At 41.0% G+C, this 18,653-nt stretch overlaps 1 protein-coding gene across 1 annotated transcript in view; it reads left to right on the top strand.

The window, feature by feature from the left end:
• The window catches only part of ADRA1B (adrenoceptor alpha 1B), a 29,357-nt gene extending 11,383 nt beyond the window's left edge, over window positions 1-17,974 (top strand). Inside the window, exon 2 of the mRNA XM_059733497.1 lies at window positions 15,546-17,974. Within this exon, the coding sequence (XP_059589480.1) occupies window positions 15,546-16,120 (575 nt within the window). The 3' untranslated portion in view covers window positions 16,121-17,974. The remainder of the gene's footprint in view (window positions 1-15,545) is intronic.
• Window positions 17,975-18,653: the final 679 nt, after the last annotated feature.

Here is an 18,653-nt window from a genome sequence, read left to right as displayed (position 1 = left end):
CCTTGCTGCCTGGCCTGCCCAGCGATGAGACACACATGGTGCCACACTGCACTGCTTTCAAAGCAGCAGCAGCAAGGTGCAGAGGCAGGGAGCAGAGCCCTGCTCTCAGCTGCAGCCTGCCTTTGCCCCATGCAAAGATCAGATGGCCACATACCGCACCCCCCTTGCAGCAGTGGTCTGTGGCTGGGCTGCCCTGAGGCCATACCTGCTGCCCTGTGTTTGGGGGGGCTGAGCTCCATTAGACCCCCCCTTCCACCATCTATGGAGGCCAACATGCAGCAGCAGCGCTACATGTTATTGGCAGCCTCTCTGTGTGGCATGTGACAGATTAGGGACGAGACAGCTACAAATAGGGCAGGGAGCAGAAGGTAGAGCAACAGATTGGGCAGGGGAAGGGGATCAGAGTGGCACTTGGGAAGGGCATAGAACAGTTCTTAAAAACTTCTGACACAAGATTTTACAACTTCCTTAGGTAAGTTGTTTCATCGTTTAAGCTATCCTTCTAGTTAGAAAGGTATTCCTAATAATTAACCTAAATCTTTCTATCAGATTAAGATGATTATTTCCTATCCTACACCCAGTGGTTATAGACAATCATTGATCATGGTACTCTTTGTAACAAGCTTCTACATATAAGAAGACATCGTATCTTCCCTCAATCTCCATTGGTCTATAGAAAACAAATCCAGTTCTTTCAACCTGTCTTCATATAACATGTTATCCAAAACTCTTATAATTCTCTCTACTCTTTTCTTTTTCTCTATTTTTATACATCTTTCTTAGTCTGCAGTACCCAAAATTGGATACAGTACTTTAGATGAGATCTCCCCAGAATTGAATGGAGTTCATCTCTCTTGTCTTACAATACTGCTTGAGATTTGCCTTTTGGAACAGCATTACATTTACCCATCTTCTGTTCATTGTACACAAGAACTCCCAAGCACTGGTCTGCAGTATTGCTCCTAGAAAGGTAGTCCCCATTTTGTATTTGTGCAACTGATTTTTCCTCCAGCAAGCATTGTTTTGCATTTGTCTATTACATTTCATTTTGTTGATTTTTAGACCATTTTTAACCCTAATCTTGTTCTCCAAAGTGCTTGCAACCACTCCCAGCGTGGTCATCCACAAATTTTATATTCTATTTCATCCTACAATGTTTGTATAACATTTTTTTTTCCTATTTTAAATAAGGTTAGAGGAATGTAAACAAACAATGACTGTTGGAAGCACAAAATCAGAAGCTTTAGGAATCCAATTAGCTTTAAAACCTTGGCATGCTGACTTGGCTAAGTACATTCTAACAAGGACAGCAGTAAACTAACATAAAAGTCCAATGTAGACTTCCTGCATTCACTACATTTGGTGCTTACAATAGTTCTGGCAATAGCCAGTGTCTAGGCTTATCACAATATGTAACAAGAACCTCATTAACCACACACATGCAGCATCTGCACTTCGCCCCTAAACAGCTGCCATATTGATTTTATTTCTTATTTCTACATTGATTAATACTTTTTCACAGGTATGAAACTGACTTTCAAACCCCAGAAAGCCAAGGTATTAGCTGTGCTAAAAATGGCATTATGACAACAGTGTTATAAGCTATTAGCTAGCCCCCAGGATGGGAGCAGTATAATTCAGTAAGTGGAGAAGATAAATGTAAAAGATACTAGGATTCTAGTCTGAGCTTTCACTCAGCTATGACACAGAACACGTCTGCCCGCTAGATCTGGGCAGAAAAACTCTCATGGATCCATTTTGAACTGGAGAATCAAGTTCCATGAAAATCAAAACTCTTCATAAAATTGAGATTTTACCAACTTTGTTTCAGGGGGAAAAGGTTCTGATAATGTTAAAAGTTCCCGTTTTGACATTTTCAGAATGAAATGGTTTGGGTTTTTTTAAACGGCTCTTCATTTTTTATTCATTTTATTTTGGATGCTATACATGTTATTCATTTTGACTGTTACAAAATGTAAAATTTGTTGGAATTTTCTTTCAGAGAGAGTTTTCAACATGTTCATGTTCATCCTAATTCAGAATGCTGCCAAATTCTGAATTTTGGTCTTGTTTCCTTTCCTTCTGTTTCTGTCATTTTTCTGCCTACAGGGTGAGATGTTTTTCCTCAAATTAAGATGTCCCTTCTCTCACAAGGCATCACCATGTGGCCCTGTCCCAGGCTAGTTCTTCTCAATTTGTAGTGTCAATGCCGCACTCAGTGCTTTGAGGGTGTTCTTGAGGCCTTTCCTCTGGCCCCTCCATGCCTTTTGTCCTTGGTTCAGTTGGGAGCATAGCAGTTGCTTTGGTAAACATACATCAGATGTGCACACACAATACCCTGTCCACTGCAGGTGATGTTGAATAATCAATACTTCTATGCTGGTGGTGTTAGTATCAGTGAGGACATGGGCTTTTGTACAACAATCCTCCCACTTTATGCCAAGGATCTGCCAGAGAGAGCACTGGTGAAGGGGTTCCAGGTTATTCAGTTGATCCCTGTAGGTCACCCAAGCTTCACAGCTATAGAGAAGAGTTGGGGTTACCGCAGCTTTATATAATAGCTTTGTTCAAGTCCTGATGTTGTGAACATTGAACACACGCCATCAGATCCTATACCGCATCTCCTGGTAGATGTTGGCCTTCTTTAAGAGATGGCTGCCGAGGTATGCAAAGTGTTCAACATTGCCCAGCTCCTGTCTGTCAGTGAGGATCTTTGCTGGGGGAGTTGATTTGCCCAGAGTAGGTTGGTGAAACACCTTTGTTTTTCCAATGTTAAAGGTCAGTCCCAGGCACTGATATGCTTGAGAGGAGCAGTTAAGGACCGTGACACTGATGGCATCTAACATTCACACCCAGAGCAAGTAGTATATCAATCCTCAATTGGTCTGAGGTCTGTGACAGGCATATACCCACTTAGTGTTTTAAACTTCTGACACTTCATCATTCATTCTGCTAAAACTAAGCATAGCCTGCAATTCCTTCTAACTCAGTTACTAAATATTATTGTGTAATTGTATTTAATTAAAAAAAAAATCAAAGTATGAAAAACTAACCAGCTAGATCTGTTCATGTTGCATTTCATCTTATATAGTTCATTATCATCAGAGTGGCAATTGCCATGTGGCAAGCAATTGAAACAAATCCAGATGATCACCCTCCTTTAGTACAAACACATGTCCTATTTGTTCTTGGAAATGGAAAAAATCAGGCCTTCCTCTCACTTGATTCCAATATGTGTGGAACCAAATTAAGATAAGTTTCTAGTCACTTTCTTTAACTTTAAAAAAGGATGGCTCAGGGGAATCTAAAATTCTAAAATTCATCCACTGAAACACTACTTCTGTTTGGACACAGAACTGCTAAAATGGCAAATGATTGGCCTTGAATGCTGGGTCTCAAATATTTCTTCAGTGGGGCACACCAGATGCTTCCACTAGAAGAGTAGTTCTCAAACTTATTGGACTCAAGGCACCTCAATCCAGGACTATTTGGACCTGAAGCACCCCTCCCTAACTTTTATCAGTTCAGTGGTACCCACTTTCAAAACCTAATTTATATATTACAGGGCTTACCTCCTTGCAGAGGGGCTGGGCAGTGGAGGTGGGGGATTGTTCAAGGAGGGACAAGCATGAGTCTGCACTTATCTGCTTAGCTTATTTGCTCACCTCCTTACACCTAGAGACATCCTCCAAAGGATCTAGCAGAACCCCAGTGCGCCCTGGCTCCCTGTTTGAGAACAATGGGTAATTAGCTTATGTGTTTAATATAATTTAAATGTGTAATTAAATTGGATGCTTAGTTAATGGAAAATCATAACACTGTGAAATGGAAAGGGTGATTAGAAAAGTGAAGACAAGGAAGATGAAGAGACAAATTCTATGAGATGGAGGAAGGAGAGATAAGAAATAAATGATAAAAAGGAAAGAGGAAAAAACAATAGTATAAAGTTGACAAAAAATATAAGAAGAAAGAAAAATCATGGGATGGTGAAGAGAATGATGAAAGGAAAAGACGAAAACTTGGATAATTAGAGATATAACAGTTTACCATTTCCTCTGATTGGTCGGAGGAAAATGAAAAATATATGGGCTTTTCCTGGAAACCTATATTCAGAGATCATCCATAGAGACTGCCCACACACACATTATACCCAACTGTAACACTATTAAAATGCGTACATCAGTTGCCCGGTTCCCAGTCCCATCACAGCAGAAACAAAATATATTTCTTGCACAAAGGCCAGATGAAAGGAAATGTAACCCCCACAATCAGAGCTCAGTGACAGATCCCAAATGACTGACTGGGAGATGCTGGTCATTTATTCATAGTTATTTATTTCCGTCTATATGAATGGAAACAGATTAAGCTGGCAACTGTCTTAACAAAGCCAACTTAAAAAGCTTTTCCTTAGCATACATCTTGTCCAGAGCCATCCCTGGAGGGCAGGGAGGCAAATCGGGATGACTGCCCCAGGCCCACGCTTCGCGGGGTCCCACGGACAGTGCCATACAGGACCCGGTGGCTACAGCGGCGGCACACGCTGGCTCCTCGCTCTGGCTGCTCGCTACCCCCACCACACAGCCTGATATGGCCCAGGCCCCATACAACCCTAGGTCAGCTCTGATCTTATCTTACATTTCATCTGAACAATTCAAACTATTGCCATCCACCCAGAACCTAAGCACCTTTCATGTAAAACCTATAATAGTTCCTCATGGGTTTCATGAATTCTCTGGTTCTTCTCTTCTCTGCACCCCCCCCCCCTCTTTGCTTTTTTTTTTTTTTTTTTTTTTTTTTTTTTTTGATTCCTTCTTAAGGTAGGACTTTTTATTTGGTTTGGCTGGCCTCATATTTTATGCTCAGTTTATTTCTCACAAAAATAAGAACAGGAACCACAAACATACCAATTAGACCTAAATAATCACAACTATTACAGATTCTTTGTACTTAGATAAAGTGTCTTAGTGATGCTGTCTTTCTGGGGTTGAAGTAGAAGAATATTAAAACCATATAAGCTGCTGTAAATTGATCTAATACTTGGAGCAGATATGTCACTCAAAGACATTCTCCTAATAGAAATTTACTGGTTAAACTTACAGCAGACACACAAATAATTTTAACTGTTTCCCTGGAATGATCACTGACTTTGGAAATATCCCCAAATTATTATGTGGCATACATAGCAACAGGAGTAATGTTATACACCTAGCATTTCCTACAATAGCCCAAGCTATCAATGAGTCTGAACAGCAATGACTGTGCACCAGTAGCTTTAAAGTTGACCAGTATTGTTGCTATATCTGCAAAGAGATTTGGACATTTTGAAAATGGATTGCTTTTATTTTAGGTTAAAGGAAAGTAAAAAAGAACAAAATTAAAACAATATGGAAGAGCACAGTATGTGCACCTCCTTTGTAGAGGTCTGCATGTGATAAACTTCCTCCAGTGAAGAGTTCTATATAAGACAAATTGGCCAATCTAAAGAATCTGTCCACTGTATACCTTGATACTTTAAAGCTAGACCCAGAGCCCACTGACATCAGTGAAAGGCTTTCTCAAGGCATACAAGGACTCCCAAATATTCTATAGACTCTGGATTAGGTTTCTGAAGTAGTCTTCAACCCAAAAGTGTTTCAAAGTGCTCAGATTCAGGAGTTTAGAGTGATGCAACTGGCCACAAATTTTGTGCAAACTTTCCAAATTTTGGAGGATGTTTTTCTTCCAAAGTTTTAGTCTACATCTAAAATGCTGAGGAATTTACTGTGTGACCTGAATTATTTTGTGTGCTTTATTTTTCCATCAAAGAAGGGAAAAAACACCTATCAGATAATAAAAGAAGAAAAAAAGACAGAGGTATATTTTGGATGTCATAGCTAGTCCTGCAGTCCTTACTCAGGCAAAATCCCACTTATACTAATAAAATCATTGATGTGTATTAATGGGAAGACTGGACCCATTATCAGAAGCTGAGCTTGCTGCTGTAGAAGTTGTTGAGCATGACAAAGTAATTTAGGGCTTGATCTTATGAGGTTTTCAGCACTTTTCAGTATTCCCAGGATCAGGCCCAGACTAGGTAGTAATTGCTCTAGTGCTAGTAAGATGTTAATTTCAATAACCCCATGATGCACTTGGCTGATATGCTACAAAATATGTAATGACGGGCTAATACCGTAAATTGTTTCCCATAATCTTCTCTAATAGCATTGGGGAGACTTATATAGGTTTAATGTAATAAAGACTTCATTAACATTGCTTTAAACACTAATCAGACCCTAGATTAAATTATCTTGCAGTAGACAAAATACTTTTTAATTCCTTATTATGTTAGTCACTGTCGCTCGATCTAGCTGCAAACCAAATAGCTCTGTCATGTCTGGTATACACAGTTGAGTAGATTCATGATCAAAAGACCATCAAGTCTGATCAGGCTGACTGGATTTCTGGAATATTTCATGCTCTGCACTTCTACTAAAAATGAGATTTGCAAAAAGGGTAAAGCAACACAAAGGTGTCAAAACTGCAGAAAGAGGTAAACAGCTGGCAATGCTCTATTTAGTGAATAACAATGCAAATCATTGAGACACACACACAAAAAAGAAAAAACATGCTTTCCCTGGCTGGGAAGTTATTAAGCATGAAGCACCAGGAAACAAATAGTTTAGAGTGAGGGAGTCATTCTGAGTTCCCCCATCGCAAATAAATCACAGACAAGATAATTACAGGCAGCATTTTTCAGCTATTTGGGAAGACAATCTAAATCCACACACGGAAACATTTAATCTGTTTATCAGACTGCGATGGGAAAATAGCTGGAGATTGGAAGAGGAAATATTCATTTGATGTTCAGGGACTGTACTTGGTAGGATTTGTTTTATTATTTTATCAGTGTACCAAATTACTCACTATTGCTTTTGTCTGGCAGGTTAATTGTGAGTTAAAGCATTTGCACACAATTGTAGTTAGTTCCAAGAAGAGGGAGAGGAAAAGGGGTGATCTTAAAAATCTACAGGTTAACCAAAATATTTTTCATATCTTTATTGTAGGCTGAGTGGCAATGGAGCTGTATACAATAGTGGGTAAACTGTGCCCAGATCATAGCATTAAGTACATTGTATGCAGTCAGAACTAGCCTTAGGGGTGGGCAGCATAGGCAATTGCCCAGGGTGCCCTGGCCAAGGGAGCTCTGGTTGCATAGTGCAGCTCTGCAAGCAGAGGCAGGGTCAAAGTGGCAGGTGCACTTCTGGTATTGCTGTTCAGGCAGTTAAGGGAGATGATTGTTAACACCTGTAAATAAAGAACAATGGGTCATTAATAGGCCATTAACTCCCTTAGATGTCTGAATAGTAATACATACCAGAGCTGTACCATGCAGGGTGACTTGGTGATTTGCTCAGGTCCCTTCCAACCCTACCTATTATGAAACTATGAAACCACTTGGAGGAGGGAGGCAGCTATTTGGGGCCAACAGTGGCCACTGGAGCAGGGCCAACACAGGGACACTTCATTTTCACCAGCCATGACCTATGCAAGCATGTACAAGTGTGTGCAAGGATGTTCAGGCATGTGCAAGCATGTGCCAGGGTGTGTGCGCAAAGGTGTGCAAGTGAGTGCAAGCATATGCAAGGGTATGCCAGGACTCATATTTTAATTTTTAATTTGGAGGGAGACAAAATGTCACAAATACCTAGAAAGAGGATATCTGGGGTACAGAAAAGAAAACAAAAAGCTCACTTAATTACCAAAGTAAAAAAAGATGCAGACATGATGAAAAACGACTTGAAAACAGTTAAAGGCAACCCATGCAGTACTAAAGAGACAGTCACATCAGATGAAAAATGCATAGATGATCCACAACTCAACTTCGAAGAATCATCACAAGAGAAACAAAGAGACCCAAATGAAATGTAAAGTCTTAATTCAGACCAGAATAATGATGATGCCACAAGTGATAGAGATGAAATGATTCCCATTATACATGTTAGCAATGCCATTTCTTGTTTTATGGCCCAATCTAATGCCCAAAATTCAAGATCTGCTGGAGATCAATGGTCTACATGGGTTTTGGTTTTTTTTCTGGAAGAGCAGAACCATCATTTTTCTATGATGGTTTTATACAGAAATCTGGAAAATAGTGAAGTTCTGAAGCGGCACTGGCTGCTTTATTCAGAGTTCACTGACAAGGTTTTCTGCTTCTGCTGCAAGCTCTTCGACTTGAATCCAAAATCATCCCTAGCATTTGAGAGGTTGAATGACTGGAAACACCTCTCAGATTCTCTTGCATCATGAAAAGTCAACTAGTCATTTAAATTTCAGCTGAACATGGGTCAAAGCAAAGCAAAGGGTAAAACAGGATAATTGTGTAACCTTGATGTTGATCTAGTGATTAAACCAGCCCCACGCGTTCGTCGTAAAAAACGTCAATTCAGCTTTGAATGTGAAGATGAAATATTTAACAATCCAAAAGCCAAGTTCAAATTTGAGTTTTTCAACCAGCTTATAGACACAGTGAGAGTATCCATGGAAGAGCAATTTGAGCAAATAAATCAACATGTCAACCTTTGGAACTTTCTATATAACATGACATGACTCCCTGACAAAGAAACTTTGAAGAAGCACTGTAAGGACCTTTATTGTGTATTGACATATAAAGAGAGCTCTGACTTTAACATCATCAACCTCTACAAAGAACGTGGCTATCTCCAAAGTCTCCTTCCAATGGACTGTAGTGCTCCTCAAGAAGTTCTACAATTTATTTACAACAATGAGCTCCATAACAGCCTCCCAGACACATGGATAGCACTCAGAATCCTCTTAATCATGCCTGTGTGGGTGGCGAGAAACAAGTGGAGCTTCCTGAAGTGCTCATAAAAACATATTTACGATCAAGCCATGGGATATAACTGGCCATCTTTGGTGGCCACTAGCCATCCTATCTGTTGAGAATGCTGTGGCTCAAAATATAGACCTGTTACAAGCAGTATCAGAGTTTGCAGAAACAAACACATGCAGCGTTATCTTCTGAGTCTTGGAATCTTAGTGAACAAAGCTTCTTATACATCATTATTTATTAGTTTAGTGTTTGATTTAAAGGTTGACATTTGTCACAGCTAAAATCTTATTTTTATGACATTTATTATTTAGATAAAATTGAATTGTACTTAATTTTGTGGCATTTCCTCTTTTGCATTTTTTGAGTAAATTAAAAAAAATGTTTGAGATTACAGCTTTATTTCTGAAATTGGGGGAGTGGCATTGAGGGAAGGGGGGGCCAGGGCAAAATTCAAGTTTGCCCAGAGCACCATTTTCCCTAAGGCCAGCTGTGCAGAGTGGTATCTATCAAGCTAATCTTCCTAATAACACAAAAACAGACTTTACTTTCTCTCTTTGAAGAAAATTGCTTTTCTTAGGGATTCCGTACATCAAAGAGGCATAGAAGTGTGCAACCTTAGAAACGTTAAAAAAAGCCCTGATTGGAACAAAAGATACACAGAGCAGTGGTTCTCAGCTAGGTGCTGGGCACCTTGGGGTGTCACAAAATCCTTTGCAGAATGCTACTGATGTGTGAGGAAATAACACAGGTGTAAGGATATAAGCAGATAAACTCAGGCTCAGGCTTGTCCCTGCTTGGCCATTCCCTTGCCCTCCACTGCCCAGCCCCTCTGCAAAGAGGTAAGCACTGTAATAAATAAATTAGGTTTTAGAAATAGGCTCAATTCAGAAAAGTTATGGAGGGTGCTTTGAGTCTAATGAGGGGTGTTGTGAGTCTAAATAGGTTGAGAACCACTGGCATAGAGAAATAATTGCATAATAGAGTCCAGGTTTGTTTCAACAGCTAGTCCTCAGCCTAAATAAAGGGTAGGTTAAATGAAAGACAGATTATCAGTAGGCCTGCAATATTGCAACTGTAAAACTTGCTAGGTTGCAATAAATTAAGTCATAAAATATCTCCAGTGCAACAAAATGGCTTGATGATGGAAACTGTGTTAGGCAGTTAGTCAGGGGGCAGAAAAAAGTTTCACCATAAAAGATAGTCTGATTATGAAGTGATCAGTTTCTGTTAATTTCAGGAAATAACCTGAACTCTGTTTTGTGGAATTCAGCCCTATGTCATGTATTTTTGTAAGCCTTATGTATTGCATAATGTGATATAAGGCACAAGACATTGGCTTTAGGGCCAACTCCACGTGTTATGGGTATTGTGCAATCAACTGAAACCAGCTACCCATGAATGCCATGTGCCCCTGGAGTTTGGGGGGGCATGGCAACCGCTTGCAGATGGCAGTGGTGTCGGTGGTGGGGGCATGGCGGCCGTGAGCAGGGAGCTCCCGCAGGCAGCTGCAGCAGTGTCAGCGATGGGAGCTGGCAGAGCGGGGAGCTCTCTCAAGCGGCCACGGTGGTGTCGGCAGTGGGGCGGGGGGGGTGTGGCAAGCACTGACTGGTGGTCAGCGACCACCTGCAGACACCATTGGCAGCATTGGTGGTAGCCAGTGGTGATTGGGGACTGCCTGCAGATGCTGCCAGCGGTGTTGGAGGCAAGGGCGGGGGGGTTGTGAGTGATGACCGTCCACAGTTGCCACTGGCAGCATCGACGACGCTTTTTGTAGGGGGTGCACTACCAATCTCAGGGGGTGCACGTGCCCCCACATGCACCCCCTACGCACAGCCAATGCAGCTACATGTGCAAAGTACCTATCACGCAATAAAAAGGTCCAACGAACTATAAAGTTAGACCTCAAAAATGTGTACTAACTTTATAACTGGTTGCTATCCAGCTTAATTTAAATGTATAGCAGTCTCTCTCTCCTGTAGCTGGGAGCACTGTCAGCTGAGGGGACTCTCAGCTTTGGCAGCACCTGGTAGCTGCGGACTCTGTGTCCCAGCATCTCATGTGTGCCAGGACTCAGTGTCACACAGCTGCAGATGCTGGCCCTGGCAGCACCCCACAGTGCTGGGATCCACGGCAACACCCTGCTGCTGCCAGGACCCATTGTCTGCAGCTGTGGGACTCTTGGTCCTGGCAGCTGCGATTTCCCAGGCACAGGGATGTATAGTATGCCCCTGCAACTGGGAGATCACAGCAGCTGTGATCTCCCAGTCCTAGGGGTGTCCACAGACCTCCAAGTCTGGGAGATCACAGCTGAAGCGATCTCCCAGCCACGGAGGTGCTCCTTGGCTGGGAGATCTCAGCAGCTGCATCTCCCAGCCACAGGGATACCAGCATGGCTGGGAGCTCCTCAGCTGAGAGAGTTCCTAGACACGGGAGCTTGCTTCTTGCTGATGGAGGGGGAGCCTGGGATCGGGCTCCCCCTGCACTGGCAATAAGGCATGGTGAGGTCTAGTGCACAATCTCACAATCATACCTCCTGCCATGCACGTATGGCATGGCAGGAGGCACAATTGTGCGGATCATGCATTAGGTCCCATTGCACCTTTACCTGCACGTGTAGAGAACCCCTAGGAAACATAACTAGTGTTCTGTTCCTGATTCTGTTGCTGGCCTGCTGTACATCCTTGAACAAGTTACTTGACCTCTCTGTGATTATCCACTGGGAAAAAGTGGATGATGATACACTTTGAGATGACCAAGAGAGGAAAGAGAGCAAAGAGATTATGCTTCTTCATTAATTCTCCTTCAGTGTAATAACTTCTCTCTTTGCTAATTATCCTAGCATATGTTCTTAAAACTATGACGTAATACTGCAGCAACCACAGAGTGAAATTCAGTAGCAGTTAAAATTCATATATATGAGGCTTGCATTGCTGAGAGAATAATTCATAATCTTAATAAAAACAAGCACAAAGTTCCATAATTCAGTAACTCAAAGGAGGTTCCTTTGTTGAGTGAACCACCACTTCATCCTCAGAAAGCCAGAGAAATAGGTATTGGCATAGCTGCATAAATTATTTTTAAGTCCAAACCCCAGCTTTCCAAATGGATGTTCTGGGATCTTCACTATCAAGCATTCACTTGTGGGTAGGCTGGTAGTTGTTTTGGAGGTTTTTTAACTAATTGATCTGATCAAGACTCAGTGACATTCAAGAATCAGGACTGAACATATGGTACCTCGCTCAGTCTGGGATGTTGTGAAGTAATGCCATGCTCTTTTGCAAAGTTGCCCTTTTACATAAGAGAAATGGAGTGCTGGAAATTTTCAGCTGTAAACATTTGAAAACTACATCATTCTAAAAGAAAGAGACAGGACGTAAGCCTATTACCTTCCTTTCTTAATTATATACAACGTACATTTCTGGGGGCTGCTTACAAAGATTACTCATTTTTTCAGGTTTCTACTTGTCAAGTGTATTTGACCTTCATGCAGCAGCATGCATTCATATGCAAGGCAACATACAAAAACACATCCCATTTACCTTTCCCTTGTACATTAACTATTCATTTCTTCTGTGGAATTTACCTTGCTTTTTTCATCCATAGGCAGGTCCAGAACAATCTTTCAACAGACTTCCATTCTTAATTCTTTTTTATTATTATTACTGAAAAGGATGCTGTCAAATGGATTATGTCCAAATTGTGCCCTGCCCAAAAGCATTAAAATCTGATGGAGAAATATGCTCTAGATTCTGAATTTTTACAACATGACAAATAGTCTTATCAGAACTGGAAAAGAATAGCCAATATTTATACAGAACCTACTAGAAAAATATAGTATGTACTCTTCACCCCTTTCATTGGTATTACAAATTATCATAGGATCATCTGTATTATGAAATAATTGTAGAAAACAAAAGGGATTTATGAGTATGAGCTCCAATATGATTCTTCCATTTAATCAGCTTTTGTATTTGCACTTAGTCAAATCACAAGTCATTTTTCTCCAAATCCAAAGGAAAATATTTCTAATTATTACTTAAAAAAGGAATCCTTAAAGCGTTTGCAACTGAGCATGTGGGAGGACTTGAAGGATATTGTTCATACTGGCTCATATTATAAGTTTGGATCAACTTCCACTAAAATTTATAAGAAGTTGACACCCTTTTAATAGTTTATTCCCTAGAAGCACATGAATGTTTGTTGAATTTTTCATTAAAAAGTACTTAACAGTAAGCAGGCAGAGTTTAAGTGTTTGCAGTACTTTGGCGTGTCTGCTGGAAAACTATCAGACATATTTCACAGCTTTCCCAGTATTAGATTCTGTTGCACTCCTCTCTTTCTGCAGTACCAAATCAGGACAAGACTCAGGAGCTTTATCAGGTGAAATGAATAGGCATCTATGGACACCTGCAGATGATTAGGGGTAGCAAAGTTGTTATAGACTATCGGTGCACCTACACAAGACGCTATGGTGCAGTGGTTACTGCACATTTATTTAGTATTTGTATAAGCAAGCACTAAATAAATGCTCAGTAACCAGAGTTGCTGCGCGATAGCACCAGCGAACATCTTTTAAGTGATGCAACTGCACAGTAGACTAATACTACTTTCAGTAGCATATTAGTTCTGTTAGTGCTGTGATGCACTACAGTTCTGTGCAGTAATATTCAGCTACTGTCCAGTCAGCATCTTGTGTAGATGCTCCCTGTTTTGTAAAGCCTATACGATGCCTAGGACTGCCAAGTGGTTGAAATCCAGCTCAGGGCAAAAGGTACAAACAAAATGTTGTGTACATTTTAAACTTTGCTTACATTCACAAGGCTAGATTGTCACTTTACTTCTAGGCAACAGAAGAATATAGCATGTTACTGCATCTTCCAGTTAGCAGTCTTGGAAAGGAACTATGGCTACCTGCAGACATGCAGGATGCCTGCTCCAACACGCTGTAATTCCGGTGCATCAGAGCAGACTCGGTTAATTGAGTCTGCAGGAGTGTGCTAATTAGCATGCTCCAGCAGCCTCAGCGTCTAGTGTATTTGGTATCCCTGAACTTCAAAATGAGCATGGGGGTGCTTTAACTACAGTTCATCAAATGAGCTTTAGGTAAAGTGCTCCTGCCGTCATTTCAAAGAGTAGGGATGCTGAATACATGAGATGCTGTGAGCTCCTGAAAGCCACTCTAATTAAAGTGCCCTCCTTCACCCCTGGAGCACATGTAAAGATGCCGTATGATTCCAGAGATGTGCTTTCTTTTCTGGCTTCCCTTTGCTCCAAGGAGAGAAAGGAAGTAACTTTCAGTTGGCCAATAATAGCACATCGTTTCCTCTTCCGTACCAAGCTGACCATGCTATCTGGTACACTGAGGAGGACAGGATGAAGCATGAGGTGTTGCATATGCTTACCTCCCTTTGTCCTTTGTAGTTAGCTTCAGGTCTTCTGTTCTGTTCTGTTCTGTTCTGGAAAAGAAACAGTTATGTTTATCAACCTGTTAGAGCTCTTTTCCTAACTTTATAACATGGATCTGAGTCCACTGACCAGGTTTTGCGTGATTGTGTGGCCCAGACCATGGTCTCTGCATTGCTGTGAGAGATGGGAAATATGCCTAGGCTAGAATCAGCTTTTGCCCCAATAAGGCATTCTGATAGCTTTTACTGACTCAGCAGCTTTCATTGCTGAAACCACTCCAGCATGCGTGGCCACTGTTCTCAGAGACTTAACACTCAGGTTAATATACTTCCTTTCATTTTTTAAAAATATCCTACAGTTTAATTCTAGTTCCTGAACTGAAGCTCCCACACTGAAGCTCCCTTCTTAGGTTGCCCCAGCTAGAAATGTCAGTTGGATAATTGCACGTAAGGTGCATGTTACTACACTAGAGAATTTATTTCAGAATGCTCAATGTTGCTAAATTAAGCTGCTACATTTCATTTTTTACAGCTAAAAGGACATTAAATTTTTGTCTACCATTAATTCCCTGTGTAAGCAGCTGCTGTAGTCGTTGCAGGGAAATTATGTGATTATAAATGGGGAGGAAAGTTTTCATGAACTGTTGAGAGCCACTGGTCTGTATGGTCGGTAGTTGATTTCAGGCTTAAGCAGATTTTGTGTGTTTTACTAATTGTGACCCTAATAACCTATACAAAATGGCCATTTTCTGGGCAGAATAGGATCTCCATCTTAGAAGCTGCCAGAGAAAGTATGTGGAAATGCCAAATTCTGACTGAACATGAATATCTGCCTCTCTCATGAGAGGTGCAAGAGCAGCTTTTTAGTATAGAAAGGTCTTTCTCAATTAAAAATGACCTACCAAAGCACTTCCCAATAGGGATAATCTCTTTGTTACGTACATATATAGCTCCTAGTTCAGTTGAACTCTGATTGGAGGCCATCAGCACTACACTGAAATTTTAACAACAAAACAAAGTCTTTTCTTTTTAAATTGAGTTTGTTCTCTTGTTTCCTTATGATAGATAAAAAAAACCCTAGTCTTTTATTTATAGAGCCCTCCTCCCTCCTTAGAAATGTCAAGAATACCCACTTTAGACTCTCTTGATTTGCTGGAGGATTTAACTGTAGCAGCAAGCAATATGTATCTTTAGCAAAGATATCCTGGTGGGAACCTCCAAGAATGTCATTAATTAATTTTCCTCTATTTTATTAAAAGCAGGCAGGAACAGTTATCTCAGATATTGTCTCTTCTTTTTTCTCCCCCCAGGGTCTATGTTTTCTGTACTCAAGCCTCCTGAAACACTCTTCAAGGTAATATTTTGGCTTGGCTACTTCAACAGCTGCTTGAATCCAATTATTTACCCCTGCTCAAGCAAGGAGTTCAAGAGGGCTTTCATACGAATCCTGAAGTGCCAGTGTCACCAGCGGAAGCGGCTAGGCTGGTGGACCTACAACTACAGGACCTGGAACCGAGGCTCCTTTGAACACTCTCGCAAGGACTCACTGGAAGATGCTGGGAGCTTCCTAAGTGGAAGTCAGAGGACGTTATCCTCAGCCACGCCAAGCCCAGGCTACCTGAGCAAAGTCACCTGCCCACACACAGAAATGTGCACTTTCCAGGAGTGGAAGAGCTCCAGCTCTTTCCTGAACCCCCTCGAGGAAGGCAGCAGGCAAAAGGACTCATGTCATCTCTTCACCTTCAAGCTCCTAACAGAGCATAACGGACACATCGCTGCTGGCAGCCAGGCCTCCAGCAATGGGGGCTGTGAGACCATTTGTGACACACTGAATGGCAAAGCTGACTGCAGAACAAGCGTGACCGTTGGAATGAGCAAATTCTAAACTTGTCTGGATACAGAAGAGCACAGACTCTGCACTTGTCTTCATTCATTAACTTGTTTAGCGTTTGATCCGGTTTCAGAAATGAACCCACACTCAATCTAGACATGGTGAAGGCAGTGCTAGCAGACTAGCAAGTTCAAGGAGAAAACCAGTAACAGGTAGCCCAGTGTCAAGCAAAGTGCAGTCACTGTAGAGGCTGTTTGTCTTTAAGCCAGAGATGCTGTAGAAATATATGCATAAAACAGGGTAGGGACTCCATAAAGGCTGGGGAGTAAAATGCTGCAGAGCAGTCAAACATGTACGTATATAGACAGCATGTGTAAATATAGAGTGTGTGTGTATTAGCAATGTGTTTGGATATATTTGAGTGTCACAAAGAAAGTGGACAACTTTGTTGTGTGGTTATTTGTACTTTTCCAGAGTACCAGCTGCCTCTGTTTTTGCCTGTAAAATTCTTACTTGTTGTGCACTTCGCTGAACATTAGCACTTTAGAAATTGAAAACAATGTCAAACATTAAAGTAATTTCCCCTACCTCTAACATTTTTGCTGATTGATATACAACAGGGGGTGGGCAATGTTTTCGGGCAGTGTGCCAAAAAAACCCGCAACCTCAACTTGAAGATGTTAGCATGCCAGGGGAAGACAGCCGGGGAGCCATGAGGGCCCAATCCTTGCTGCGGCAGTGCAGCCCGAGCCCCTTCCCCACTGTCCGCCCTGAGGCATGCATGCTAAGCAAAATGCCTTCTCATGCTACGCTCTGGCACCAGTGCCAGGGGTTGCCTACCCCTGATATACAACCAGAATTCCAGCTTGTCCTTTTTCCCATTTTGATGCAAACATACACGCTTTCTCCTCACATCTACCCCGACACTGAAACAATGTATGCCACTGGAGGCCCTGATACCCTTTCAGCCAGCTCTGTGGATTGACTCATATAGCCAATCTGCCCCCTGTTCTTTTTTGAAAGCTTGGAAATGGCAGCAGAGTTAATTGTCCTCTGAGTGCACAAGCGACCAAAGGGTCTGATCTGCAAAGCAACACTCATAAATTGTTCCAAGTCTCTCATAAACATCATTGTGGACATAGCACAAAAGAGCACTGACTGCTGGAGGCCAAAAATCTAGCCTGGGAGCAAAAATGCTGGGTGTTAATAAAATGTGTTTGGTTCGTCTGGCACCATTTGGTGGGGATACTGTACTCTTAGTGACTTTTGCTTTGTTACTGAAATCAGAACCAGGTAAATCAAGATGCACTTATATGTGAGTTCCTCTTTCTTTTGCATTTTTCAGCTCATTCAACACAGAATTGTAACTTAGGGAATCTTTGTGGACATCTTCTAGTATATTTTAAGCCATGTTTGGAAGTTGTTTTCATCTTTTCCAATTATGTGTGAATCATGAAACTAATGACTGTGAATTTTTACATAAAGTGGTACAAACCATGACAATTGGTATTTACTCCTTCCTCCAACTGAGGCTTCCCTTATTAGGAATTGTAGTGACATGTTCGTGAAGACTGAAACAGAGACTGAACCATAAACAGATGTGCTGAAAACATTTACAGCTGTTTTAACAATGCTGACTCCCATGAGAAAGTCACTTCCCTTTGTTTCATTTCATGTATATTCTCTCATTAAGATGATTGCTTGGATGTGACCTGCGGTCAGGCCAAATGTCCTCAAAGTTAATGAACAATAATAGGCAATTTCTGTATCAAGGTCACCATATGCATATAGTACAATGATGAGAACCATATAAGTACATTGATAGATTTAATGTATTATATTTTGGGTTTAATTCTAATCCCATAGAAGTTATGGCAAATCTCTATTTTAAATGGCCCAATTCTGCTCCCATGTGGTTGCAATTTCCTCCTGAAGGGACACTGCTCATAAAAAAATATTGAAAGGATTTAAAAAACTAATTTGCTTCCTACTTTTTCTTCTTCTTCACTGTTTACATTTTATTTAGCTTGGACAATTTTCCTTCTAGTTGCAATGAACTAGCATAGTGCTATTTTCCTTTGATTTCCAAGAGTGTAGAAAGCTACACGCACACACACACATCATAGGCTTTCATTTTCATTTTTGGAAGGAGTCAGGGAGGGAATATCATCAAACATTTAAGGGGTTTTGTAAGGCCTTTTTAAAAATATATATTTTTGATTGCAGGTCAGAATTTTAAGTCTACCTACTTGATAGTGTCTTTTTACAACCATCTGAATCATAGTTTTCACAGGATTTGCAGAACATAAAACAAAAAACCCCAAAATATTGTTAACTATTTTAAGATGTGTTCAGAAATGCTGATAAAAGCCAGTATTTCTTTGCACTAGTGTTTAACACTGCAGCTTCAAGAGACTGATATTTCTTTTAATCAATTTCTATTCCTAACGAAAGCTGTCTGATCTCTAATTATCATGTAAACTCCTTCTATAATTGTACAGTGTTTGAACAAGGTTTCTCTAGTCACTGCTGACAAGCTTTGAAATCAGACAGTGCCACCATCTGCAGGATTGACCCACAAGCACTT

The sequence above is a fragment of the Alligator mississippiensis genome, chromosome 9, assembly GCF_030867095.1.
Source record: "Alligator mississippiensis isolate rAllMis1 chromosome 9, rAllMis1, whole genome shotgun sequence".
Lineage (NCBI taxonomy): Eukaryota > Metazoa > Chordata > Crocodylia > Alligatoridae > Alligator > Alligator mississippiensis.
The sequence above is the reverse complement of the archived record's forward strand: the minus strand, read 5'-3'. Positions and strand labels throughout refer to the sequence as shown.